We start from the raw sequence: 21,793 nt of genomic DNA on the forward strand, positions 1-21,793 counted from the left end.
AACTGAGGATATAATTGCCACTCTTAAGGTCCTTCCGAGTGTTTTGGACTTCAGCACCTTGAAGCCCCAGTCATTTTAGCCAGTGGTCTGGGATTATGGGAGCTAAAGTCCAAGACACCTGGAAGGCCAGACTTTTGGAATCGCTGGACTAGCTGAAGATTTCAAACTACCCTCAAAAGCAGCCACAAACAGTGTAACAGTAAACCAAACAGAATGCAACTAAGGCATGTGCTACCATGGCCAGGTCTGCATCTGCTTACTGAACTTTTCAATGTGCTCTCTTTTTCTATTTTTTTAAAATAGTATTAATTATTTTCAGTTGAATTTAAATTCTGGGAAAAAGAAGCACAAGACTGAACATTGATTTCCTGACTTGGGTTAAATTGCAAAAGTCTGTAATCACAAGAAGATTATGTACCTGGACTTCAGTTCTTTGCTTGTGTCATTTGTTGTTAGTGTGGCTGGGTTATTTCCTTTCAGACTGCTGTGGCTGCAAATAATCAAGCAGTTTGATTCTGTCACCTTCTCAGAACATACATTACTCTTGGAGGAAAGAAACTGGTAAACTGCAGCAGTTGCACTAAAGCTTTTGTGTTTGCACAGGATATAGCAAATACATTCTTACTGAATTCACTTTGCAACATATAAACTATTTTCAAATAGTACAGCATAAATAAATTATAAGCTTAATAGTGGCTTCACCCTGTGATCTGAGTTGCATGAAGTTGAATGCTTCTATGAATTGCTTCTATGAGACTGCATAATATAGACAACCTCTTGACTTGGCATTCTGCATATACAGTGATCTTAAATTGCCTGTCAGTATTTTCTCTTGGTCACCTGTAATGCCACCCTCTAAAAAGGGAAAGGCAGTCTAGCTTAGTCCAGACATGGCTCTCTGTCACCTTTACATACATAAGGATTCAGGATTTCCCTTGCCTGGTAGCATTCTTTTATTTTTAAATTTTTGTTAAAGTAGCAAGAAGATGGCAAAAAAAGATACCTCAAACAAAACAGGCTGCAACAAAACAAGAGGAAGATACAAAATCAACTTGCAGTAAAGATTCCTTGTAAGAAACAAAAGTTAGCAAGATGTTTCTGATATTTTTAATTAGTTGATGGGGGAGTATATTGGGATGATTCTGTACTTTCAAACTTAATAAAGGCATACAATTTCTTATCTTCGCACATTTCTATGTGCTAATTAGTCTTTTAGATGCCTGTATTTGGTAAGTCACCTCTTGCACCACCACCATTCTTTACACACTCTGAGGCCCTAGATATCTAAAACTGGCTGGAAAAGTGGTTACCCCTAATTTTGAGAGACAATCACATGAATGGGACCTGCATGGGTATGCTCCATTAAATGTCCATTAAATAAATATCTAGCATATCCAGGGTGGGGATACTGGCATCCAGGGACATACTGTGTCCAGTAGTATTGGTTTTATCTTTCATTTCTAGGTTGTCTCTAAAGAATGAACTTTTATATTAATGTCAACATTTGTGTGTGTGCCTATGTACCTTCAAGTTGCCTGTTGAGTTATGGCAATCCAATACATCAACAGTCACGAGAGGTGGTTTGCCATTGCCTTTCTCTGAAATACAGTGTATAGCACCTGGGATTCATTGGTGGTCTTTAGTCCAAGTACCAACCAGGGCTGGCCCTGCTTAGATCAAGATCAGATGAGATCTGGTGCCTTCAGAGTATTTAGGCCTAAAGTTCAAATACTCTTGAAGAAAGCATTATTTCTAATGTTTGAACTTGGAAATCATATACATAGCAAGCAAGACTGCCATCATAATATTAGTTTATAATTTCCTGTAAATATCAATTAAAGGTCTTTATGCTAGAGCTAGTCTGAATTTTAAAAAATCTGTTTCATTTTAAGAGATCATAAATTGATGGTATGGTCATTTAATAGATAACATGTGCTACTACAACATTAAGATTTCTCTTTATGTTAAAGCACTGTTACCTGCCATCTTGCCAACCTATTTCCCATGAAGAACAGATAAGAAGTGAAAAGGCAAGAAGGAAAGTTCAGACCTCCATTTCTAAACAGAAAAACAGAAATTTGTATGATGGCCTGCTAAAATGGAACTGATTTATAGAAGAGAAAAGTGAAAATGGTTCAGAAAGACCAGTGGAACTGATGTTATGCAGAGCTTCTAATTCCTTTTCCTAAATTACCAAGACATTATTTTTGGTCCCTTTATTTTAAAGCACAGTAATTTTACTTCCAACCTCTCCATTGATGCCCCCTTGTCGTGGGGGAGAGGCGTCCACACCCAAATGATGTTGTGAGCTATGCTGGCAGTGGTATAATAGCCACTGGCAGGGCATCCCATGCCAGACAGGTCACAACCGAAGGGTCTGACCAAGAGCGCCAAAGGGCAGGATGGGCTCTCTAGCCTTATGGCAACCATCCTAGGAGAAGGAAAACTCTAATCCCAAACCCGGGCAGATAGTGCTCGTCTAACCCTGTAAGGTCAACCATCTAAGAGAAGGAAACTCTAATCAAACCTACAACCTTAGGACCTTGCTGCCACCATCCATGCTTGTCAAGGCCCCAGCAGACGAACCTCTGGTTTAAAGGGTGAGGGCAGTTCTGTGCACGCTGCGCTCCACCAGAAAAATCCATTGCACAGGCTCGAAGGATCACCAACGCGCTCGTACAAAGCGCGGGATGAGTCCTTCCTGAATCTTCGTTCATGAAGCAAAGCCAGAGAGAGAGAATTTTACTTCCACTTCACTAAATTAAAATAAATTCTCTGTTTCTAAACTTGTTTTAATGTGCATAACCCCTTGAAATGACTCCATGGAGTCACTGGGGTGATTAACATGCATATGTCCTGGAAGCTGGAATTTCCCTTTAAAGTTAGGCTATTTTCCCCCAGCTTCTTTGGCATTAAAGCCTTGTACTCAGTCTATGAAAGTTCACATGAAGGTCAGTTTTTTCAGATAAGACAAGCCATCAGTGTAGTAACTTTAGCAGGCTTGTACATTAATTTAACTCTGTTCATTCAGGCTTAAAATACCCTCTAATTCCTTTGAGAATTAATCTTAGGAGATCATCACATGACTAGCTTTTAGTTCAATCTGAAATGCTAAGAAGTTTGTTTAAACCTGAGGAATTTCAAGTAATAAAGTGAGTAGGCAAGGCATGTTCAAGGCATAACATATAGCTATGAGCTTAAATCCTATAGTTTTAAAATTGCTTGAATAAGTTGCCAACTGACTCAGAAGCTTTACAATGCAATCCTGCTCATGTCTACTTAGATGTAAGCCATACTGAGTTCAAAGAAACTTACATCTATATATGTATAGGATGACAGCTTAATTGTTTGCATATTAACTGCTCAATTAAGTGATTAAATATAATATCACCAAACAAAACATGCTCTCTCTGATTAAAAAGAACTTTCATGTGTTAACTAAATGAAGCGTTAATTGATAAAGTAAATTAGTAAATTAGTTTTTCTAAGGGTTTGCCGTGAAAATGAAAAGTATTTCTAAATGTCATGGTTGCTTTTCTGATTTTTATTTGTACTTTTTTACAGTTAGTAAAGCAGCATCATGAAGTAGGCTATGAGTGCAATATTGTAAAATAAGATTAGATTTAACTTAACAAAATAGTAGAAAATGTACTGAGGCCCTAAACATTTATCCCTTGATATGAAAACAGGATAATTGGATAGAGTGTAGCCACAATTTGACTTATTGACAAAGATTTGAGAAATCTTTGGAAACTGGTAGCTTCAGATTCCTTTTTTCTTAAAGAGGGAGAATAGCATCTGTCTGTTTTTATGGGGCTTGCTAGGAATAATGTGCATATTAATAGATCCCTTCAGGCCACTACTCTAAAGTATGACATTTGACATTAGCCTGTGAAAGAAATGAAGACAACTGAGACTATCTTACATGAACATATCCTTGAACTTAATGCTGCTGTTCATTTTTCATGTGGCAAATGTCATAGTCACTCAAATAGTGACTGCATACTGAAGAAAAAGAGAAGGAAGAAAACGAAGATTATTGTCTTTATAATCTGTCATTTCCCCATCACTGGGAGTTAAGATGGCTTAGAAATGAAAAAGCAGTGTTAAAACAAAATTAAACTAGAGATAATGCCAGAAGATGAAACTCCCAAGTTAAATGGCACTCACTAAGTTACTGGGGCAGAGCAGAGGACCACTACAGTTAGCACTGACGCAACTGAACTCAAGCTGAAAAGACATTCAGCTGTTGAAGTGCTATGCTCAGAAGTGAAAGAAAAGTCTGAAGCTTAACAACACATAGGAACATGGAATGTGAGAAGCATGATTCAGGAGAAGCTAAGCATTGTAGAAAGGGAAGGGAATGTATAAACATTGCAATACAGTACTTGGGATGAGTGAGCTAAAGTGGACAGTAATGGAACATTTTGAGTCAGATAATTACACAGGAAATGAAAATTTAAGAAGAAATGAGGTAGCATCAATAATGAGGAGAGATGTAGCAAAATCAGTCAAAGGCTATAATGCAAAGTCTGACCAAATAATCTCATAGAAAATGTATCAATATAAACATAATCCAAGTTTATGCGCCAACAATAGAAGCAGAAAGAGAAATTAAGCAGGAGAGTGACTGAATTTTGAGAGGCCAACAGTTTGTTCATCGCAAACACATTTTTAAGCAACCAAAGAGGTGACGGTATACATGGATATCATTTGATGGCCAACATAGAAATCAGTATAGAAATACAAAATTGGAAGCAGAAGATGGAGATGCTCCATTGTCTCTGTGAAAACAAGAACAGGAGCAGATTGTAATAGCTTCCAATAGGAGAAGCCTGTGGTGACAGAACCAGGATTCTCCAAAAGTACGCCTTACCTTGATATGCCAATGAACTCTTTGTTTTTATTAAACAATGCAAAATTGTTCCTACTCCCCTTGTTTCAGTAAAAAATATTAGTACTTTTTAGAGTAGTGGTCTCCAAAAAATTTTGGGCTTCTGCCCCTTTTCCTTTGGGGCAAAAATCATAGTTCCCCCTCCCCATGCAATTTGTTGATATTAGGTCTACTATTATACTGCAAATTTAAAACAACAATCTTGGTTGCTTCTCTCTTGTTCCCCAGTCATCTTGGGAGCAGCAATCAAGAAGCCTCTTGCTCATGCTAGCCTCTTAGTGAAGGCCAACACAGGTGAGAGGCTGCTTGACTGGCTGCTTGGTTGATGCCCTGTTTGCACCTGGTCACCTTTACAGCAGCAACTGAGCAGCTGGCTGAGCAGTAACCAAGAAACCTCTCACCTGTGCTGGCCTTGTGGCAAAGGCCAGTGTGAGCAAGAAGCCTCCCAGTTACTGCTCAGCCAGCAGTTTGGTTGCTGCTCCAAGGTGACCAGGTGCAAAGGGAGAAGCTATTCCCTGGCAAGGAAGAACTCTCAGTCCTTCTTCGTTGAAATGGAGAGGGGTGCAGCCAGTGTGTGCCGGGTTTACAGAGACTAGAAACTGGTATGGGCAGGTGTGATGATCTTCCTGTGGTCTAAGCAGCCAAACAGGAGGCCTACCTTGGCTCTTAGTCCCAGCAGATCCTTAGCTTCTCCCTGAGTCTCCTGGTCTATGTTCCTACTCCTTTCTGAGTTGAAGATGACCCCTGGAGATCCTCAAATCACATTGCCACCACCCAATGAATTCATATTGGATTTTCCTTAACCTACACTGGGACTTGATAAAGACTTCTAGTTCTACTTCTTGCTAATCTTCTCAAGCATCAACCAAGCTGGGACACGTGTAAAGGAGTGTCAAAGTAGCAGATACCTTTAAAGAAGTATTATAATTAAACAAAACAGAACAAAAAGATATACATCATGCAAGATCCTAAGGGCCTTGCAGGTAAAATATGTGTAATTCTCAAAGTATTCATTTCATGCAAGCAACCAGAAAAATAATAAATAAGGCCTAAATGTTCTAATCTGACATATTCTTACCTAACTGATATATGGATGTAATATGCCGGCCATGATATTTCAACTATATACTTGAAATATAGTTATAGGTCTTAGCTTAGCATAAACTATTTGCCAGAATTATGCCTTCTTTCTATAGTCACTACAGTTTTCCTGACCTGTAAGACTAACTTGAAGGAGAGATTCCCACCTCAAATTCTCACTGTAGAAACCACTAACTGTGGAAGACTCTCTCTAACTGCCACTTGGTTTCTAAGGCTTTTTCTCTTAGACGCTTCCGGAAGAACTCTCGCTCCTGCTCCCTGATTGGTCAAGTGAGCCTTCCATCAACTATGATGTCATTATATATTTGCCTGTGCCTCCCTTCCAGCTTACTCTTATTACCTGGCAGAAGTCTCCCAATGACTGGAGGCCCAGTCATTACAGCAGGGAAGGGGAAATATTTTAACTACAGGAGCTCCTCCAAAGCTTAGGACTCTTTCCAAGAACCAACCCCAGCTATTCCTTCCCCTCCTTCCCCTAAGGAATGTCTTCCCCACACTGCTTTGGGTATTCCCTCCCCAAACACAAACATTGCTTCTTCTGCGATCTCTTCTCCCAGCCTGTCTGATGAAAGAAAGCAGGAGCAGGTTGGAGCATAGTTCCAGCCTGACAGCCAAGTCTGAATGAATGAATGCTGCTCCATAAGAAAGCTTCTGTATATGGAAAGCTAGGATGGGGATACAGTGTTACCCCGGGTTACGAAAATAATTCGTTCCGCCGCCGCTTTCGTAACCCGAAAGGCTTTCGCAAGCCGAAACCCCATAGGCGCTAATGGGGAAAAGCCGCGATTTGGTGCGAAAAAGCGCCAAAAAGCACCAAAATTTCTTTCGTAACCCGAAATAACCTTCGTAACCCGGAACAGTTTTTTTCAATTGGATTTTTTCGTAACCCGGAAATTTCGTAAGGCGGCGCATTCGTATCCCGGGGTACCACTGTATAAATATTTAGGGCTGATGACAAATTTCAGTCCTAAAGCTTATGAGCAATTTCGTATTTTAGATTTAAATTGTTCAAAGGCATTTCCCCCGTCTGGGTAGTGGGATCGTGGGAAATGTTTCTGTTATAGAAAATGTGCTGTACATTTAGGAAATTACAGTCCATTCTTGATAATTTAATAAGTTTAACCAGTGTAAGAGAAGGGTTTGGTAAAGATAAAACCTGGAAATGCCTGCATCATGTGGTATTGCTCTCCAAAGTAATATTTGGAAATCTGCTTACTTCATTGGAAAGGATTATATCCTTCTCAGCACTGGGGCCATTAGAAGTTGGTAGAATTGCAGGTTTGAAGAAGTTCAGAAGATGGTTGCTTCTTAGAGCTGACTGAAAATAAATTGCTTGAATGATGCATGTTTTGTGCTTATTAAATTATTGATTTAACTGACAGTTTTCTTTAACAATAGCCATGCCCTTGAATATGCAGTTTATTGCATTTCTAGCTGAAGTTGATCAGACTGTGAGAAGCTATGTGTCAGAAACCTAACCCATTTTGCTGTTGCATAATACTTCCTATAAAGTACATAAATAGAAACAATAAGACTGTGTAGTTTAATTTGTGTATACTTTTGTCTTTACGTAACTATGTGAGAGCCAGTGTGGTGTAGTAGTTTGAGTATTGGACTAGTACTTTGGAAGACAGGGTTCAAAAACAAATAGTGACCCGAAACCCCTGTGGATAGGTTCACCTTAGGAATGCCATAAGTTGAAAATGACTTGAAGGCACACAACAACAGCAACAACTAACTGTGTATGTTCTTGTCATATTATTTAAGATCAAAGTGACTATTTATACATTTACTTTTTTAAAAAATTTCAGGTGCGATGGATGATGTATTGGATTGTGTTTGCTCTTTATACTGTCACTGAAACAATAGCAGACCTCATGATTTCTTGGTAAGCACCATATCATTACAAAACATAACACCAAAATTTGTATATATTGAATGCAGTTGATAAGTGTCAAATGCCCCTTATTCACTTAACTGTAATGACCTTTGGTTCTGCACAAGAAAGGATTGTACAGTATCACCGTTCTGTGCACATTAAACATCTGTAAAACTAGATTCTCTGTGCAAAGTTTAAGGGGCAAAGTGCTTATAATAAGCTAGATATTATCCTGAAAGGACTGAATGAAAAGGAAAAGACCTACTTTTTAAAAGCTGTATAACCCAATTTTGTATTCTAATTTCTGTTTCGCAGGTTTCCTCTGTATTATGAGTTGAAGATTGCTTTTGTTATTTGGTTGCTGTCTCCATATACTAGAGGGGCAAGTTTAATATATAGGAAATTTCTTCATCCTCTTCTTTCTTCAAAAGAAAAGGTGAGATTTCTTCCCCCACTTTTCTTCTTAAAACCATTTGTCCAATATGTAAATTATTTAAATGTATTGTGTATTGGGTGGGGATGAGGGAGAAAGAGATTTGTATTAGTACCCTGTATTTTAACAGTAATTATTAACTTGCATTTAATACTAATGAGAATTTTATAGATTGGAGAGGTTAGATGAGATTAATGTCTACACTTTGGTTTGTGTTTTGCCCCTTAGGAGATAGATGAATACATTGTGCAAGCCAAAGAGCGTGGCTATGAAACGATGGTTAATTTTGGCAAGCAAGGCTTAAATCTAGCTGCTACAGCAGCAGTGACTGCAGCTGTAAAGGTAAATATTATTACTTATGAGCTGTTTAATATAAAATTGTGTGTGTGTGTGTAGAAAAAGAAAAGCTAGATAACTTTTTTTTTAACAGTGTGTACTAAATGTATTGTCTCTCAAACAGTGGTTATACTATTTTTGTAATAGTAAAGATGACCCTTTCTTTCTCTCTTGTTGCTTTTTCTTGCTGGTAATCACATGCTGTAGGATTTCTGCCTTCTTTCTGCTGTTTTCCTTCAATCAAATAGAGGTAATTGCTCATGAAAAATTAAAGCATGAAATAAATAATGCTACACTAAATATTAGTGGAAATGAATATGAATCCCCCTTGAATTCTCTTTACTTTTTAGAATAAAATATTAATCCAGTACATGAACTTGAACTGTAACTGCTGTTGCTTAAACTTGTATAATACATTATACATTAGGAAACTACATTAATTTGAGCTTTTTCATTTGGACTCAAAGTGTAGTATTTTGGCTGCCTATAACTATCCATTGGTTGACACATGGCTTAGTCTTTGCTATGTTCAAGCATGGAACTAATGCTAATGGGCTGTAGAGTTCAGGATTCAGTGATGGACTTTGGTGTTGGTGTTTGGGGAGCATCCTTCTCTTATCACTGTAGCCCCTGTGTCCCTCAAAAACATGTTCTGAAAGGCTGAGGAACTCTTCTGAACTGATTTTGTGGCAGCTCTAAGGATTGTAGTGAGGAAGGGAAAGGACAGAAAAGGAAAGACCTGTCATTGCACTGGCAGTGCAGCATCAGGATGATGTATGGATTAAGGCTAATGAATTCATCTCTTGTAACTGCAGCATTATAGAAAGAGAAATGGTACAATTTTTGAAAACATCTTTTATTAGATTTGAAAAATAAGCTGAACTACTGGATTGTAATAGTATAGAGTTATGTATGAGCTGAAGTTATCTCTGGATGGAAAATATACTTTCCTTGACATTCAGGAGATAGTCTGAAGGTAAGAATATAATGGGTGAGGAGTGTTGTGATGTTACTTCTCTTCTCCTTGTAAATTTGTCTAGAATAACATGATCGTAACATTAAGAATATGTGTCTTCGAAAGACTTACAGCAATATTTTGAAGACTGGTTTACTATTTCCCCCCTCCAATATCAGTTACTTTTATTGTAAACCCCTTTGGAGGTTTAACTTGAAAAGTCGTATTAAAATGCTATAAATAAAGAAAATAAAGCAACCAGTAAATTTAGATCTAGTTAGAATCACATAAGTAATGGGAATATTCATACTAATGTGGCATGGGAAGAACAGGTAAGAATCTGTTAAAAACTCATACAACAACGATGTTTGGAGCAGAGAAGATGTACCTTTCAGTCCAGATGATTTCTTTGGTGGGTGATATATATTCTGCAGATCATAGAGGTGAGATATATTGGAAAATTTATTTTAGGGTGCTTTTGCTACAGAGGGAGAGTTTCCTTTTTCTTGCAGTTTTCAATCTAAAACCTTAGCACATACATCTATATAGCAGTCCCAGAAGCCTTTGTACCAGTTGTTCATAGGGAGAATAATTGAGATTAGATACTAGGAATGGGAAGAATAGCTATGAAAGAGCTAGACAAGATCCTAATGTGCAGAGATATACCACTGAATACTAAAGTTAGGATTGTCCCAAACCATGGTATTCCCAGTCACCATGTACAGATGTGAGAGCTGGACAATGAAGTGAGCAGATAGAAAGAAAATCAACTCATTTGAGATGTGGTGCTGGGGAAGAGTGCTGAGGGTAAGTGAACAGCCAAAAAACCCAAATGGGTCCTTGAACAGATCAAGCCTGAACTCTCTTTGGAAACCAAGAAGACTAAATTGAGGTTGTTGTATTTTGGCCACATTATGAGAAGGCATGACTCATTAGAAAAAGGATAATCTTTTCAATAGCAGTTGTGAGCATGCTGTAGAGGTGTATCCTTACAACTAATTGAAACTGAAAGAGATATTGAGAGGAGGAATAATTCCTAGTTGGCAAGGCCTTTTATGTGGAAATTGTTTGGATCGCTAATACCTGCAACTGCTCAAATTACAACTGTAGACTTGCCTACCATTGTCATGTGTTTATTGGCATCTTGCATGACAGCTCAGATAATCTCTTATTTGAAATTAAACCACCGTACTTGGATGGCTTGTCTGCAAGCTTAACAAAGTTGTAGAATCAATTGTGTGTCTTTATCTTCCAGGAGAGTTGCCAAAAACTGTTGATAAAAAGCTGTGTCTGTGCAGTCCATGGCAAATTCACTTTTTAAAAAATTGTTTGCAAGAGGCAAATGCTGACTTTGATATTCTATTAAGTTAATTTGTGTGTAAAAAGTAATACTATGCTATATTTTTAGCTTCTCTTTTAAAGAAGGCAGTGGTGGTACATAGTTGTGTTCAGACACAATTCAAGCCATATGTTAGTTTTACAAGAGTATATAACTTCCCATCTTCCCTTGCATGAGTTTGAGAAGGTCAGAAGTGTATATTTCCAATTTAAATTAACTGTTCATTAGCATGCTTCTCAAATCCTAAATACTGGTTGTCATTAAGCATGGTTCATTGAAACAAGCCAATTTCATATACCATGATTTAAAGAGGCTTGTTTCAATTTACATACATACACAATTTGTCTGGATTTGGAAGATATGGCAGGTTGCATTTAATCTAGCATCAAAGTAAACATTTTCAAATTCACCTTGGCTGCACTAGAAGGGGAGGCGCCTAAGTCCATGGCAAAAGTCCAATCAATGCACTGTCCTCTGATAGAAATGTTAAGGTCATGCAGGGGTGTTACTAGGTGGGTGCAGGTCATACCAGATGACACTGCTCTCCAAACATCTGCCTTTTGGCAGAAACAGGCTTGGCATTCACCTGCATCCCTTTAAAAAGCATGTGGTATGGGAGGAGGTCAATGGAAGTGGGGGGTGACACCATGAGTTACCGTACCAGGTGATACCAACCTTATTGATGTCACTGTGTACCACAAATGTTAAACTTGTAGGTTGCCAGAAGACACTCTGCTGTTTAAAAAAAAAAAAAACTTTAAAACTGAAAAGCCACAGAAAGTGATGTTGAAAAGTTAATAATATAGGCACCATGTGAGTTTCTCTAGGGAGGCTATTCTGTACGTGGGGTGCCCATACTAGAAAGTACCCTTCTCCTGTTACTACTTGTTATTCCTCATTTAGGAGGAGCAAAATCTCTTGTGACTTTTGTTGATCATTTTCCACCTGAGTTCTTGAGTATGGCAGGAGGTCTGTGGTGAGGAATGACACCATGAGTTACCGCATCAGATCAAACCAATCCTAGTGACGCCACTCAGGACATATGACCTTTGCATTCTTACCAAGATCAGTGAGTCAAGCATGAAGTAACTCAAGCAAGAGTTTCTTGGGTTGTTGTCAGAATGTTTTCTTGTCTTGCAACTAGATTTATTGACATTAATACAGCAGGGAAGAAGATGTTCAATTTCCACCTTGTATTGCTTGTTTATGGCTTCCATTCCTGCTCTGACTGCCATGTTCAAGCATTTCATTACCTTTGCTTCATACAATGCAAGCTCCAGATGGTATACTGCCAAGCAGCTTCTCATTTTGCATTTTACTTAGGCCTGTTACAGACAGCCAAAATAAAGCTGCTTCGAGTCACAGTGGAGGTATGGTGTTTCAATGATGCATGCGTCTTAAGAGTCCAGAAGTCGCACCAAAGCCACACTCCAGCCCTAAGGACTGGAGCGTGGCTTTGGTGTGGCTTCTGGACTCTTAGGACGCATGCATCAGTGAAACACCATACCTCCACTGTGACTCGAAGCAGCTTTATTTTGGCTGTCTGTAACAGGCCATAATATTTTACTTCAGCATGCTCTTCCTGTTGACCATATTCTTATCTTTAGATTCCACTTTCAAATGCATAATGTATTATTTTAGATGTTTCCTTTGCTAGCTTATCTGCAAACTATCATAATGTCAGATGTATGTTTGGATACGTTATGATACATTTTGAGCCTGTGAGAATGTTACTATTGTGTGACAAAGGACAAATAGGAAGTCACAGGTCTTATATGTCTTCCCATTCAGCTATGACTGCTGTTAAATACAGTGAACCCACTATATCGGCAAGCTAACCATCCTTAACCTCAAGTGTCCATGGATCACCCACCCCATTGTTGTCAGTGGCGGTGCATGCCCACATGCATGCACATCACTGCTCATTGACTGTAATGAGGCTTGAGCATTCACATTTTTTTCTCGTTCATGGGATCTGGACCAAACCCCCATGGATGGGAAGAGTGTACTGTAAATGTCAAAATGGAACTGGGAGTACTGCTAGTGACTGAAATAGTGAAGGTAGTTCTATGTAGGTCTTCTAGTATGCCACACTTGGTTTCATAACAAGTGCAATCTAATTTACATGTGCAGAATAAATTGAGCAAATCTAATTTGGATAAGCATCACCTGGCATGTTTACTTGTGAGTTCAGTAATTGCTATATTTTTGGTGGAAGATTTTCCATGTCACATGTATATATCAGCTCAGACAACTATGGTAAAGTGTTTATGTGTATGTATGTATACATGATCTCTACATTTTCCCATAGTTGTCTCTGCTACTTTACTGCAGTCAAACATATTAGATAGGCTAAATATGTTTATTCTAAGGAGACAAGCATTGACAAAACTTCCTACTCAGAATAATAAACTAAACAAATGTGTGTTTCTGTTATCCAAAATCACTTGCTTTTCAATCAGTCACAAGTACAAATAGTCAAGACAAAATGCGATAAAGTTACATGTGCCCACAGACTCACAGCCATCCTTTAGTGAAATAGAATCTTTTGCTAGTTATATTGAATCAGATATATTCACATTTTTTTCCTCGTTCAGCTGAAGCTGAAGCTACTACAGTTCTATCTGAGCAAAAACAAAAAAGGGAGGGGGATTGATATATATCAGCTACAGCTCTTCCTAGTTATTAATATAAATTAATCCTTAAAGTTAATGGTTAAGCAAAATTTTACTCAAAGGAACATGTGTGCTATTCATTTTCTAGAAGGAAATGTACTGCATGCAGTGTCTTGTAATATGTTTTTGTTGCTGTTGTTGTGTGCTTTCAAGTGGTTTCCAGCTTATGGTGTCTCTAAGGCAAACCTATAATGGGATTTTCTTGGCAAGTATCTTCAGAGCGGGTTTGCCATGCCATCCTCTGAGGCTGAGAGAGTATGACTTGCCTGAGAGTACCCAGTGGTTTAAACGGCAGAGCTGGGGTTTGAACCCTGGTCTCTAGAGTCATAGTCCAGCACTCGAACTGCTGCTGATTATTGTAATACTAAATCTGTGTATTAATCATTACAGATCAATGTTTAAGAAAGTAATCCATATATCTTTCTATTATTGAAAATTTTCTCTCTTTCTTCCATCAAGGGTCAAGGAGCAATAACTGAAAAGTTGCGAAGTTTCAGTATGCAAGACCTAACAGCTATACAAGGTGATGAACCTGTGGGACAAAGGCACTACCAAACATTACCTGATACCAAAAAGAGAGGCAAAAATTCCAGCACCACTGAATCCTTAGGTTTGTATGTTATTGAAAACTGGGTTATTTGTAATTTTTTAGCATATTCTTTATGAAGTGACAGAAAGATAAACATTTAGTTTCTGAAAACTGAGGATATCTTATTTACAAATTAGATGAGGATAACAATATGCTCATGTTATTTGTTGAATAGCTTGTCTTATATGTGGTTATATTGTCACACTGTCTCTCAACTGTATTAATGTATCCTTGATAAAGGGTTGGATGTGCTGTCTTCAGCTGATCATCACTTCCCTGCCATGCTAGTTCAGCTGAGTCTTGCTTACCTAGCACTGTATAGAATATAGATCAAAGTTTTATAAGGCCACAAAGCCTACAGCAAGGTTAACATAATGCCTCTTAGTACAATTCTATGCAGACATTGCACAATCATGTTATGCTTTCCTTACTCAACTGATGCAGTTCAATCCTGCTATAACCCAGTTTATTAAACATGGGCAGGGGGAGCAATTGAATAGTTTTTTAAAACTGGATGTTTTAAATTGGCTGTGTTGATTTTTTTATTTTGTTTGTTTGTTTGCTGCCCTGAGATCTTTAGATACAGAAGAGGATATAAATATTTTAATAAATTAATCAGAGGTACATTTCCTGTGATGAACCATGATGCCAAAAACACTCTTAGAGTAGTCCCTCCACTTCAATGCCTATTTTGGGGTACCTGTGATTGAACTATCTCCCACTTGTTGGTAGTACTATCCTCCACTGGATAAAAATTGTAAAATATCACTGTCTCTCTGAGGGTGTATCCACATTGCACACTTAAAGCAGTTTGATACCACTTTAACTGCCATCGCTCTGTCCTACAGAATCTGGAATGTGTAGTTTGATGAAGCACCAAAGCTCTCTGACAGACAATGCTGAATACCTCATCAAATTACAAATTACAAATCCCAGAATTCCACAGAATAGGGTTATAGCAGTTAAACTGGTGTCGCACTACTTTAAATCTGCAGTGTGGATACACCCTTAGCAATATACTGTTGTTTGGATAATGCTGCCTTCCATCATGGACCCAGAATATTATTGAATTTCCACTTCTAATCCAGCAATAGTTTAGAAAACTGATTAAGATATGAGAATGTGTCTAAATGCTGTTTAACACTATTGCTGAGATCCACAGTACAACTTTAGCTTTATCCAAGGATCTTGGTGTGCCTGTTTTTTAAAAAAATGTGATTCTCCATTTTGAACAGCCAATGTCTATATTACACCATAAGCTCTCTTGATTTCAAATGTAACTTTAACTGGAACACTACTCAGAACTTTGGGTATGCAGATTTTTTGTGCAGTTCTTTTAACATCAACTCACAGCTAGTATTTGGAAAAACCATAAGCAAAACAACTCAAATGTTCTGCCTTTTTAAAGATCAATAATTAGAAGTCATTGCTTTAAATTACAGTGCTTTGCATTTTGACTTTGCAATCTCAGGTTACAGTATTCCAGTGAAAAAAGATTCTGAAGATGATAAAACAGATGAGGAGAGGGAGGGGACGTATTCAGAGGATGAGATGTTTGCTCAGAGAGGTCTCCGGAGAACACAGAGTATGAAATCTGTAAAAACAATCAAAGGTCGCAAAGAGGCAAGTAGATATTGTCTTTATACCATAAAGTTCTGTAGAAAAGTAATTATGAGCTGTGTTTCTTAACCTAAAGTTAACATACTACACGTTTTACTTCCATAGGTGCATTTTTGAGAGTACATAATACAGATTTTTTTTCTGAATGTAGCATCTGCAAGAAAACAAACTTCTGGTGAATAGTTCTGAGTTTCAGTACCTTTAAGCAGGAATTTTGTATATGACTCTCGCCAAATTCACAAATAATAATAAATAGATAATTCTGAGTTTTGTGAATGAACAAAGTGCTCAAGTATGCATCCTACACTTTCTCTTTTGCTGCCTCCAAAGACGTGTTTAGTGTAATACCTGAAACTATATTGGTGGTATTTAGACAAGCTAGACAGTGTAAGTCAACAATAAAGATTTGTTTAAAACTGGCTTACAATCCAGGCTTTAACTGCCCTGGTTCAGTGCCAGGGTATCCTGGGAACTGTAGTTCTTTATGGTCTTGTGCACTGTGTTCTGCTGTTGGTACGTTGTGCTACCATAATTAGTCAGATTATTATAGCACAGTTCCTAAGGCATATCTCTTTGCATTCTCTGTCAGCGCTTTTAGAGGCTGCTGTGCTGGTTCCACTTTAACTGTGATAAAACCTCTACTAATTAGGGACTGTCCTATTTGGACCAAGGCTAACAAAATGAATTTCAACATGGAGAAATGTAAGGTACTGCACTTAGGGCAGAAGAATTAAATGCATAGATATAGGAGAGTACACGTGAAAGGTATCTAGGAGTCCTAGTAAACCACAAGTTGAACATTAGTCAACAGTGTGATGTGGCAGCTAAAAAGGCCAATGCGATTTTAGGCTGCATCAATAGAAGTATAGTGTCAACATCAAGGGAAATAATAGTGCCATTTTATTTTGCTTTGGTCAGGCCTCACCTGGAATACTGTGTCCAGTTCTGTGCAGCACAGTTCAAAAAGGATGTTGACAAGCTGGAGCATGTCCAAAGGAGGGTGACTAAATTGTGAAGGGTCTGGGAAACCATGCCCTATGAGGAAAGACTTAGGGAGCTGAGTATGTTTAGCCTGGAGAAGAGACGGTTAAGAGGTGATATGATAGCCCTGTTTAAGTATTTGGATATCATATTGAGGATGAAGTAAGCTTGTTTTCTGCAGCTCCAGAGAATAGGAGATGGAACAATGGATGCAGCTACAGGAAAAGAGACTCCACCTCAACTTTAGGAAGAACTTCCTGACAGTAAGAGGTGTATGACCGTGGAACACGCTCCTTCAGAGAGTGGTGGAGTCTCCTCCTTTGGAGGTCTTTAAACAGAGGCTGGATGGCCATCTCTCAGGGGTGCTTTGATTTAGAGTTCCTGCTTGGTAGGGGTTGGACTGGATGGCCCTTGTGGTCCAAATTTATGATTCTATTTCACTTTTCTCCAGGAGTGAACATTTCATATACCGCTTAATGGTGTTCAGGAAGATTGATGTGCCCAGAATTAGTTGGGTTTGGAGTTTAATTAAAGACAGGGCTGATATTCTCTGAAATATAACGTGAGAGGGAAAGATATATTCAGGGGGAGCTAGAAGGAGAAAAACCATGCTGTTCCAGACATTGGTGCCTGATCTCTTAATTGTGCCAACACACAGATCAAATAGCTCTCATCTACTGCATCTTTCAAATGTACTTGTTTTTATCTATTTTTCCTTCTTTCTTCTTTCGCCATTTTTGGTGTAATGTTCATTATTATGTCAAATTTCAGAGTGCTTTTGTACTGAACTGTAATGGAATCAAAATAGTCAGAGGATAGTGACATTCATGAGTATGTAGCACTTCATATTTTGACATTAACCTTGCAGCTGTTTCTGTTCATAGTAACCATAATTTAGGGGCAATATATATAAATTTATTGAAATTTACAGCACTTCATAAATAAAGGTTAATAATAATAATAATAATCAATGTTTGAACTGTTTTTATTGCAGAATATTTGAATTTACACTAATTCCTGCCAGTGCTGCTGGATGCTATTTTCATCCCTATCCCTCTTCTGACTGGCTTTGCTACAACATAAAAATTTCCTTTGGATCTCCTGACATCTCATCCTTTTTGGTTCTTTATTTCAGGTGCGGTATGGCTCATTAAAATACAAGGTGAAAAGAAGACCACAAGTGTACTTTTGAGTGATCTTCGCAGCTCATCTGAGATGAAATTGCTGTTATCAGTTGTTTCCTGCAGGCCACTATAGGCCTGGGCTTGTGTACTTCGCTTCCCCATTCTCTTGAAAGGAAACACTTGTCAGTGTGGATTCCCGTTACTAGTGCAGAGTTTTTTCCTGGTTATTGAAGAGAAAGGGGAACACTCTTCATGCACAGTGCTCTGCATGCATACCTGAGTTACTGGACCCTGTGGATTTATGCATACCAAAAAAATCAATCATGGTGGTAAGAATTTATTGCTTTCAAGGGCAAAATATGATATGATTAGGGTCAGTTTTTGCAAACTAATTACTAATATGGATAGGTAGCACTTCAGGTTTCTGTGCTTCATAAATAATGTAATTTAAAAACTGGCAGTTAGCTATTAATTGTAGCTCTCATGGATGAGCCTTTTTAGTAGTTGGTTGATATTTAACAAGGAAAATGATGCACTTCCAGAATTTCTTACTATAATTACAAACTTTATACTTGAATACATTATATTTCCAAATACCTTAAAATTCCTAATATCTTAGTGTCAGAGAAATGAATGAAATGGAAATAGGAATAATTTGCCGCTAATACTCATAATGACTTGGATCCAAAGATCCAAAGGTTCGTGCAGGGAATTTCTGCTACACAGTAGTACTGACTCTTAGAAAGAAAGAGTCTCCATGCCATAGGACAGTCTGGTTTTAAATCTCTCCTCAATGCCCTATGACATGGGGAAGCTGCTTAGTCTAAGGATTGCTTGGGCTTACAGAACCTGTTTAATGGTTCTTTTGAGGTGTGCATATTGCTATGTAAGCAACAATTTGAATGTAACTTGTGTATTAAGAGTATCTGATTGCTCAGTATGTTGCTGTGCCCATTTCTGTACAAATTCAAACATACTGATTTTTAACGCTATGGGAGTTTTGATGGTTTTATTTTTCAGTTCAGTGTTGACCAAGGAACATAGAAAATGGTTTTATTCCAAGACAGCCCATTGTTCCATTCAGCTCTGTGTGGTTTATTTTTGTTGGCAGTTTCAGGTGAGAATCTTTGGAGTACCACTGGTGCATCTGTGAGGATGCAGCCAAGTAAGATGGATCAGGTGCTTTTTCTTTGGGTTAAAAGTCCAGAATGTATGAAAAGGAATTGGAGGGCAAGTTTAAAAACCCATAATCTATCTAAGCTTTCTGTCAGATCTTGTCACATCGTGTCTTATATTGGAGACTGCAGACTTAAGAAGCCCCCCCCCCCCCCAAAAAAAAAACAAATCCCACACAGACTGCATATCCTAAATTGACTTGTTTCTCTTCTGTCTCGGTCTGTGATTTTCCAATGTTAATTTTTTAAAGCATATTTTTTTCATTTATGTGTGGCAATTTTTTTTCTTGCAGACTATTGCTAAAGACTTTATGTTTGGGCCATGCTCAGAACTGAAAGCCATTTTAGCAGTACAGAGAACTGGACCATTGGACTAATATAGAAGCCTTCTATATTATATAAAACCAGCATAATCTGTAGAGCCTGTTTTCACTTCATACAGTTCTGCAATTTCCTTTGTACTGTTTCAAAGCAGCATTTTGAAATGCTGACAGATATTTAAGTGGCACTACTTAAAGCCTGGCTCACGAAGTAGTACATTTATTTAGATGTAGCAATGGGCAATGTGACTTGTCTGTTCTTGTTGGGTAAATCTTCTGATCTCTTGGGATAACCAGAGTTTTTCATATTGGCATCTGGATGAAAAGAATCATGCTATTCCCTTAGTGATTAAATATATTTTTAAAAAATATCATAAAATAAGATCCACATTTTAACACAGTGCTGGAACTTTTATAACTGAACACTTGAAAAAATGCTACTATTATAACCCTTGGTACTAGGCTTTAACTTGAGGTAAATAGATCCCAAAGCTGCATAGCTTTCTTGATGCATAGAAAAGTATATATAGGAGTTAAATGCATTTTTATTTGATGTCATATAGGAGTGTTTCCTCTCTGCAAAAGATTAACTTTATGCTGAAAACTGGTAGCCTACCCAGTTTGGGAAACCAGAGAGCCCTTTTTCTTTACACTGCTACAAGCTTCAGAAATAGGATTCAGTATCATAGAAAGAGTGTCTGCCATTACATTTCATTGTAGCTATTAATGTGATTACACTCACTATAAGGAGAACAGAGTGGGATACATAATTCAATGGACTATAATTGAGACAAACGGTCCCAGCATTACAGTATCTTTCACAATGCTTGCTGTTCTATAGAACTTTGGTTAAGAAATACTAGGCTATTTTAAAATCTAGTTCTTTAGCATGTTGAGAATTTAGTTCTCTAATAGGAGTGGTTAACTTGTGACCTACCAGATATTGACTATAGCTTGTGTAATTCCTCATCTTTGACAAATACCATCTAGGGCTGATAGGAATTGCACTCCTTCAGCAGGCTGTTGTCTCAAGTACTTCTAAAAGAACCCACACTTTCTCTTAGTTTGCTTCTCATGCCACACTTCACTTGTAACCTGCTTGTCACCTTGAAACCCTCACTGTAATGGGTCAAATAAGTCTTCCAGCTTTCGTCTTTCTCCTCATAAGCGGTCAAATCAAGTAACTTCAAAGGAAATTTATTGGATAGGAAGTGGTTGTGTAATGATGCGTTCTAATGCATCAGATTGTGAACATATTAAAAACACAACCTTGCCAGGGGGCTGGAATCATTAGCATATACTGAAATAACACACACCAAAATACAGTATTTAGTACTTAGAAGCACTTATGAGAAAAATTTAATTAAGAGAACCCTTGACTGGCTATATCTTCCTGGGGCAAGGAATTCTGTCACATTCAAAAACTGCTTTCCAAGGAAACCAGAAATGACACATTGTTCATATTCTCAGTAAGTGTTCTTCAGTGAAATGAATGAAAGGCAGTTCCTCTTCCCCAAGCCCACATGTTCTTTAGCTCCTTGGATTCAAACAGTGGCAGTGAAAATACTAAAATTTTAATTATAATTTTTGACATGTACACTACCAGAAATAAGATATTGTGGAGGAAAGATAGGGCTTCCACTAGGTCAATATCATGTAAAATATTACACAAAAGCATCATATGCAGAGAGAACATTTTAAACTATATTCAAGGACTGCTTCTACTTGCGAGTTCTTACAGGTGGTGGTTTCAACATTTGGATTCATCTTAACTTTAACGACTCAAAGCTTTAATTCTCCTAATTAATGGTCAACTTGTTTACATATTTGTAGTAGAGAGAAGATTCTTAGCATTTTGTACTGATATTTCTTTACCTTTGTAAATGCTATTTTTGAAGATGTAATGGCTCTTTTTATTTTTAAAAAAGCAGTATTTAATAAAATGAGTACTCTCAACATCTTTGCCTTGTTCTTTAAATGTAGTACAGATTACATTTAGCATGATTCAGTCTGGTCTTTATGCATTTGTAAATTGTGTTCTGGAAGTTGTTTAAACTCTTTATCTTTACAGTATGTGAGATTTCAATTTTGATATGAAGTATGGGCAGCTGGGGCTGCTCTAGATCATCTGGAAGGTGTTTGTGGCATGCACATATCTTTTAAAGACTGAGACAATCTCACACAAGGTGTAAGAATCAAATGTGCTGTTGTGCTTTTGCAACCCTCCACCCACTCTGCAAAAAGAAAAAGGAGAAACACCCAGCATGGTGTAGTTCTTTGAGGATTGGACTATGACTGGAGATCAGGGTTCAGTTCACTACTCAGCCATGCAAACCCATTGGGTGACCTTGGGCAAGGCACACACAGCCCCA

General features: G+C 37.9%; 1 protein-coding gene across 1 annotated transcript in view; it reads left to right on the top strand.

The window, feature by feature from the left end:
• REEP3 (receptor accessory protein 3) overlaps nucleotides 1-21,377 on the top strand; it is a 56,324-nt gene extending 34,947 nt beyond the window's left edge. The window contains exons 3-8 of the mRNA XM_042458990.1: nucleotides 7,807-7,883; nucleotides 8,190-8,310; nucleotides 8,536-8,649; nucleotides 14,072-14,222; nucleotides 15,673-15,824; nucleotides 17,938-21,377. Coding sequence (XP_042314924.1) covers nucleotides 7,807-7,883; nucleotides 8,190-8,310; nucleotides 8,536-8,649; nucleotides 14,072-14,222; nucleotides 15,673-15,824; nucleotides 17,938-17,994 — 672 coding nt within the window. The 3' untranslated portion in view covers nucleotides 17,995-21,377. The remainder of the gene's footprint in view (nucleotides 1-7,806; nucleotides 7,884-8,189; nucleotides 8,311-8,535; nucleotides 8,650-14,071; nucleotides 14,223-15,672; nucleotides 15,825-17,937) is intronic.
• Nucleotides 21,378-21,793: the final 416 nt, after the last annotated feature.

This window comes from Sceloporus undulatus, chromosome 3 (genome assembly GCF_019175285.1).
Source record: "Sceloporus undulatus isolate JIND9_A2432 ecotype Alabama chromosome 3, SceUnd_v1.1, whole genome shotgun sequence".
NCBI classification, from domain to species: domain Eukaryota; kingdom Metazoa; phylum Chordata; class Lepidosauria; order Squamata; family Phrynosomatidae; genus Sceloporus; species Sceloporus undulatus.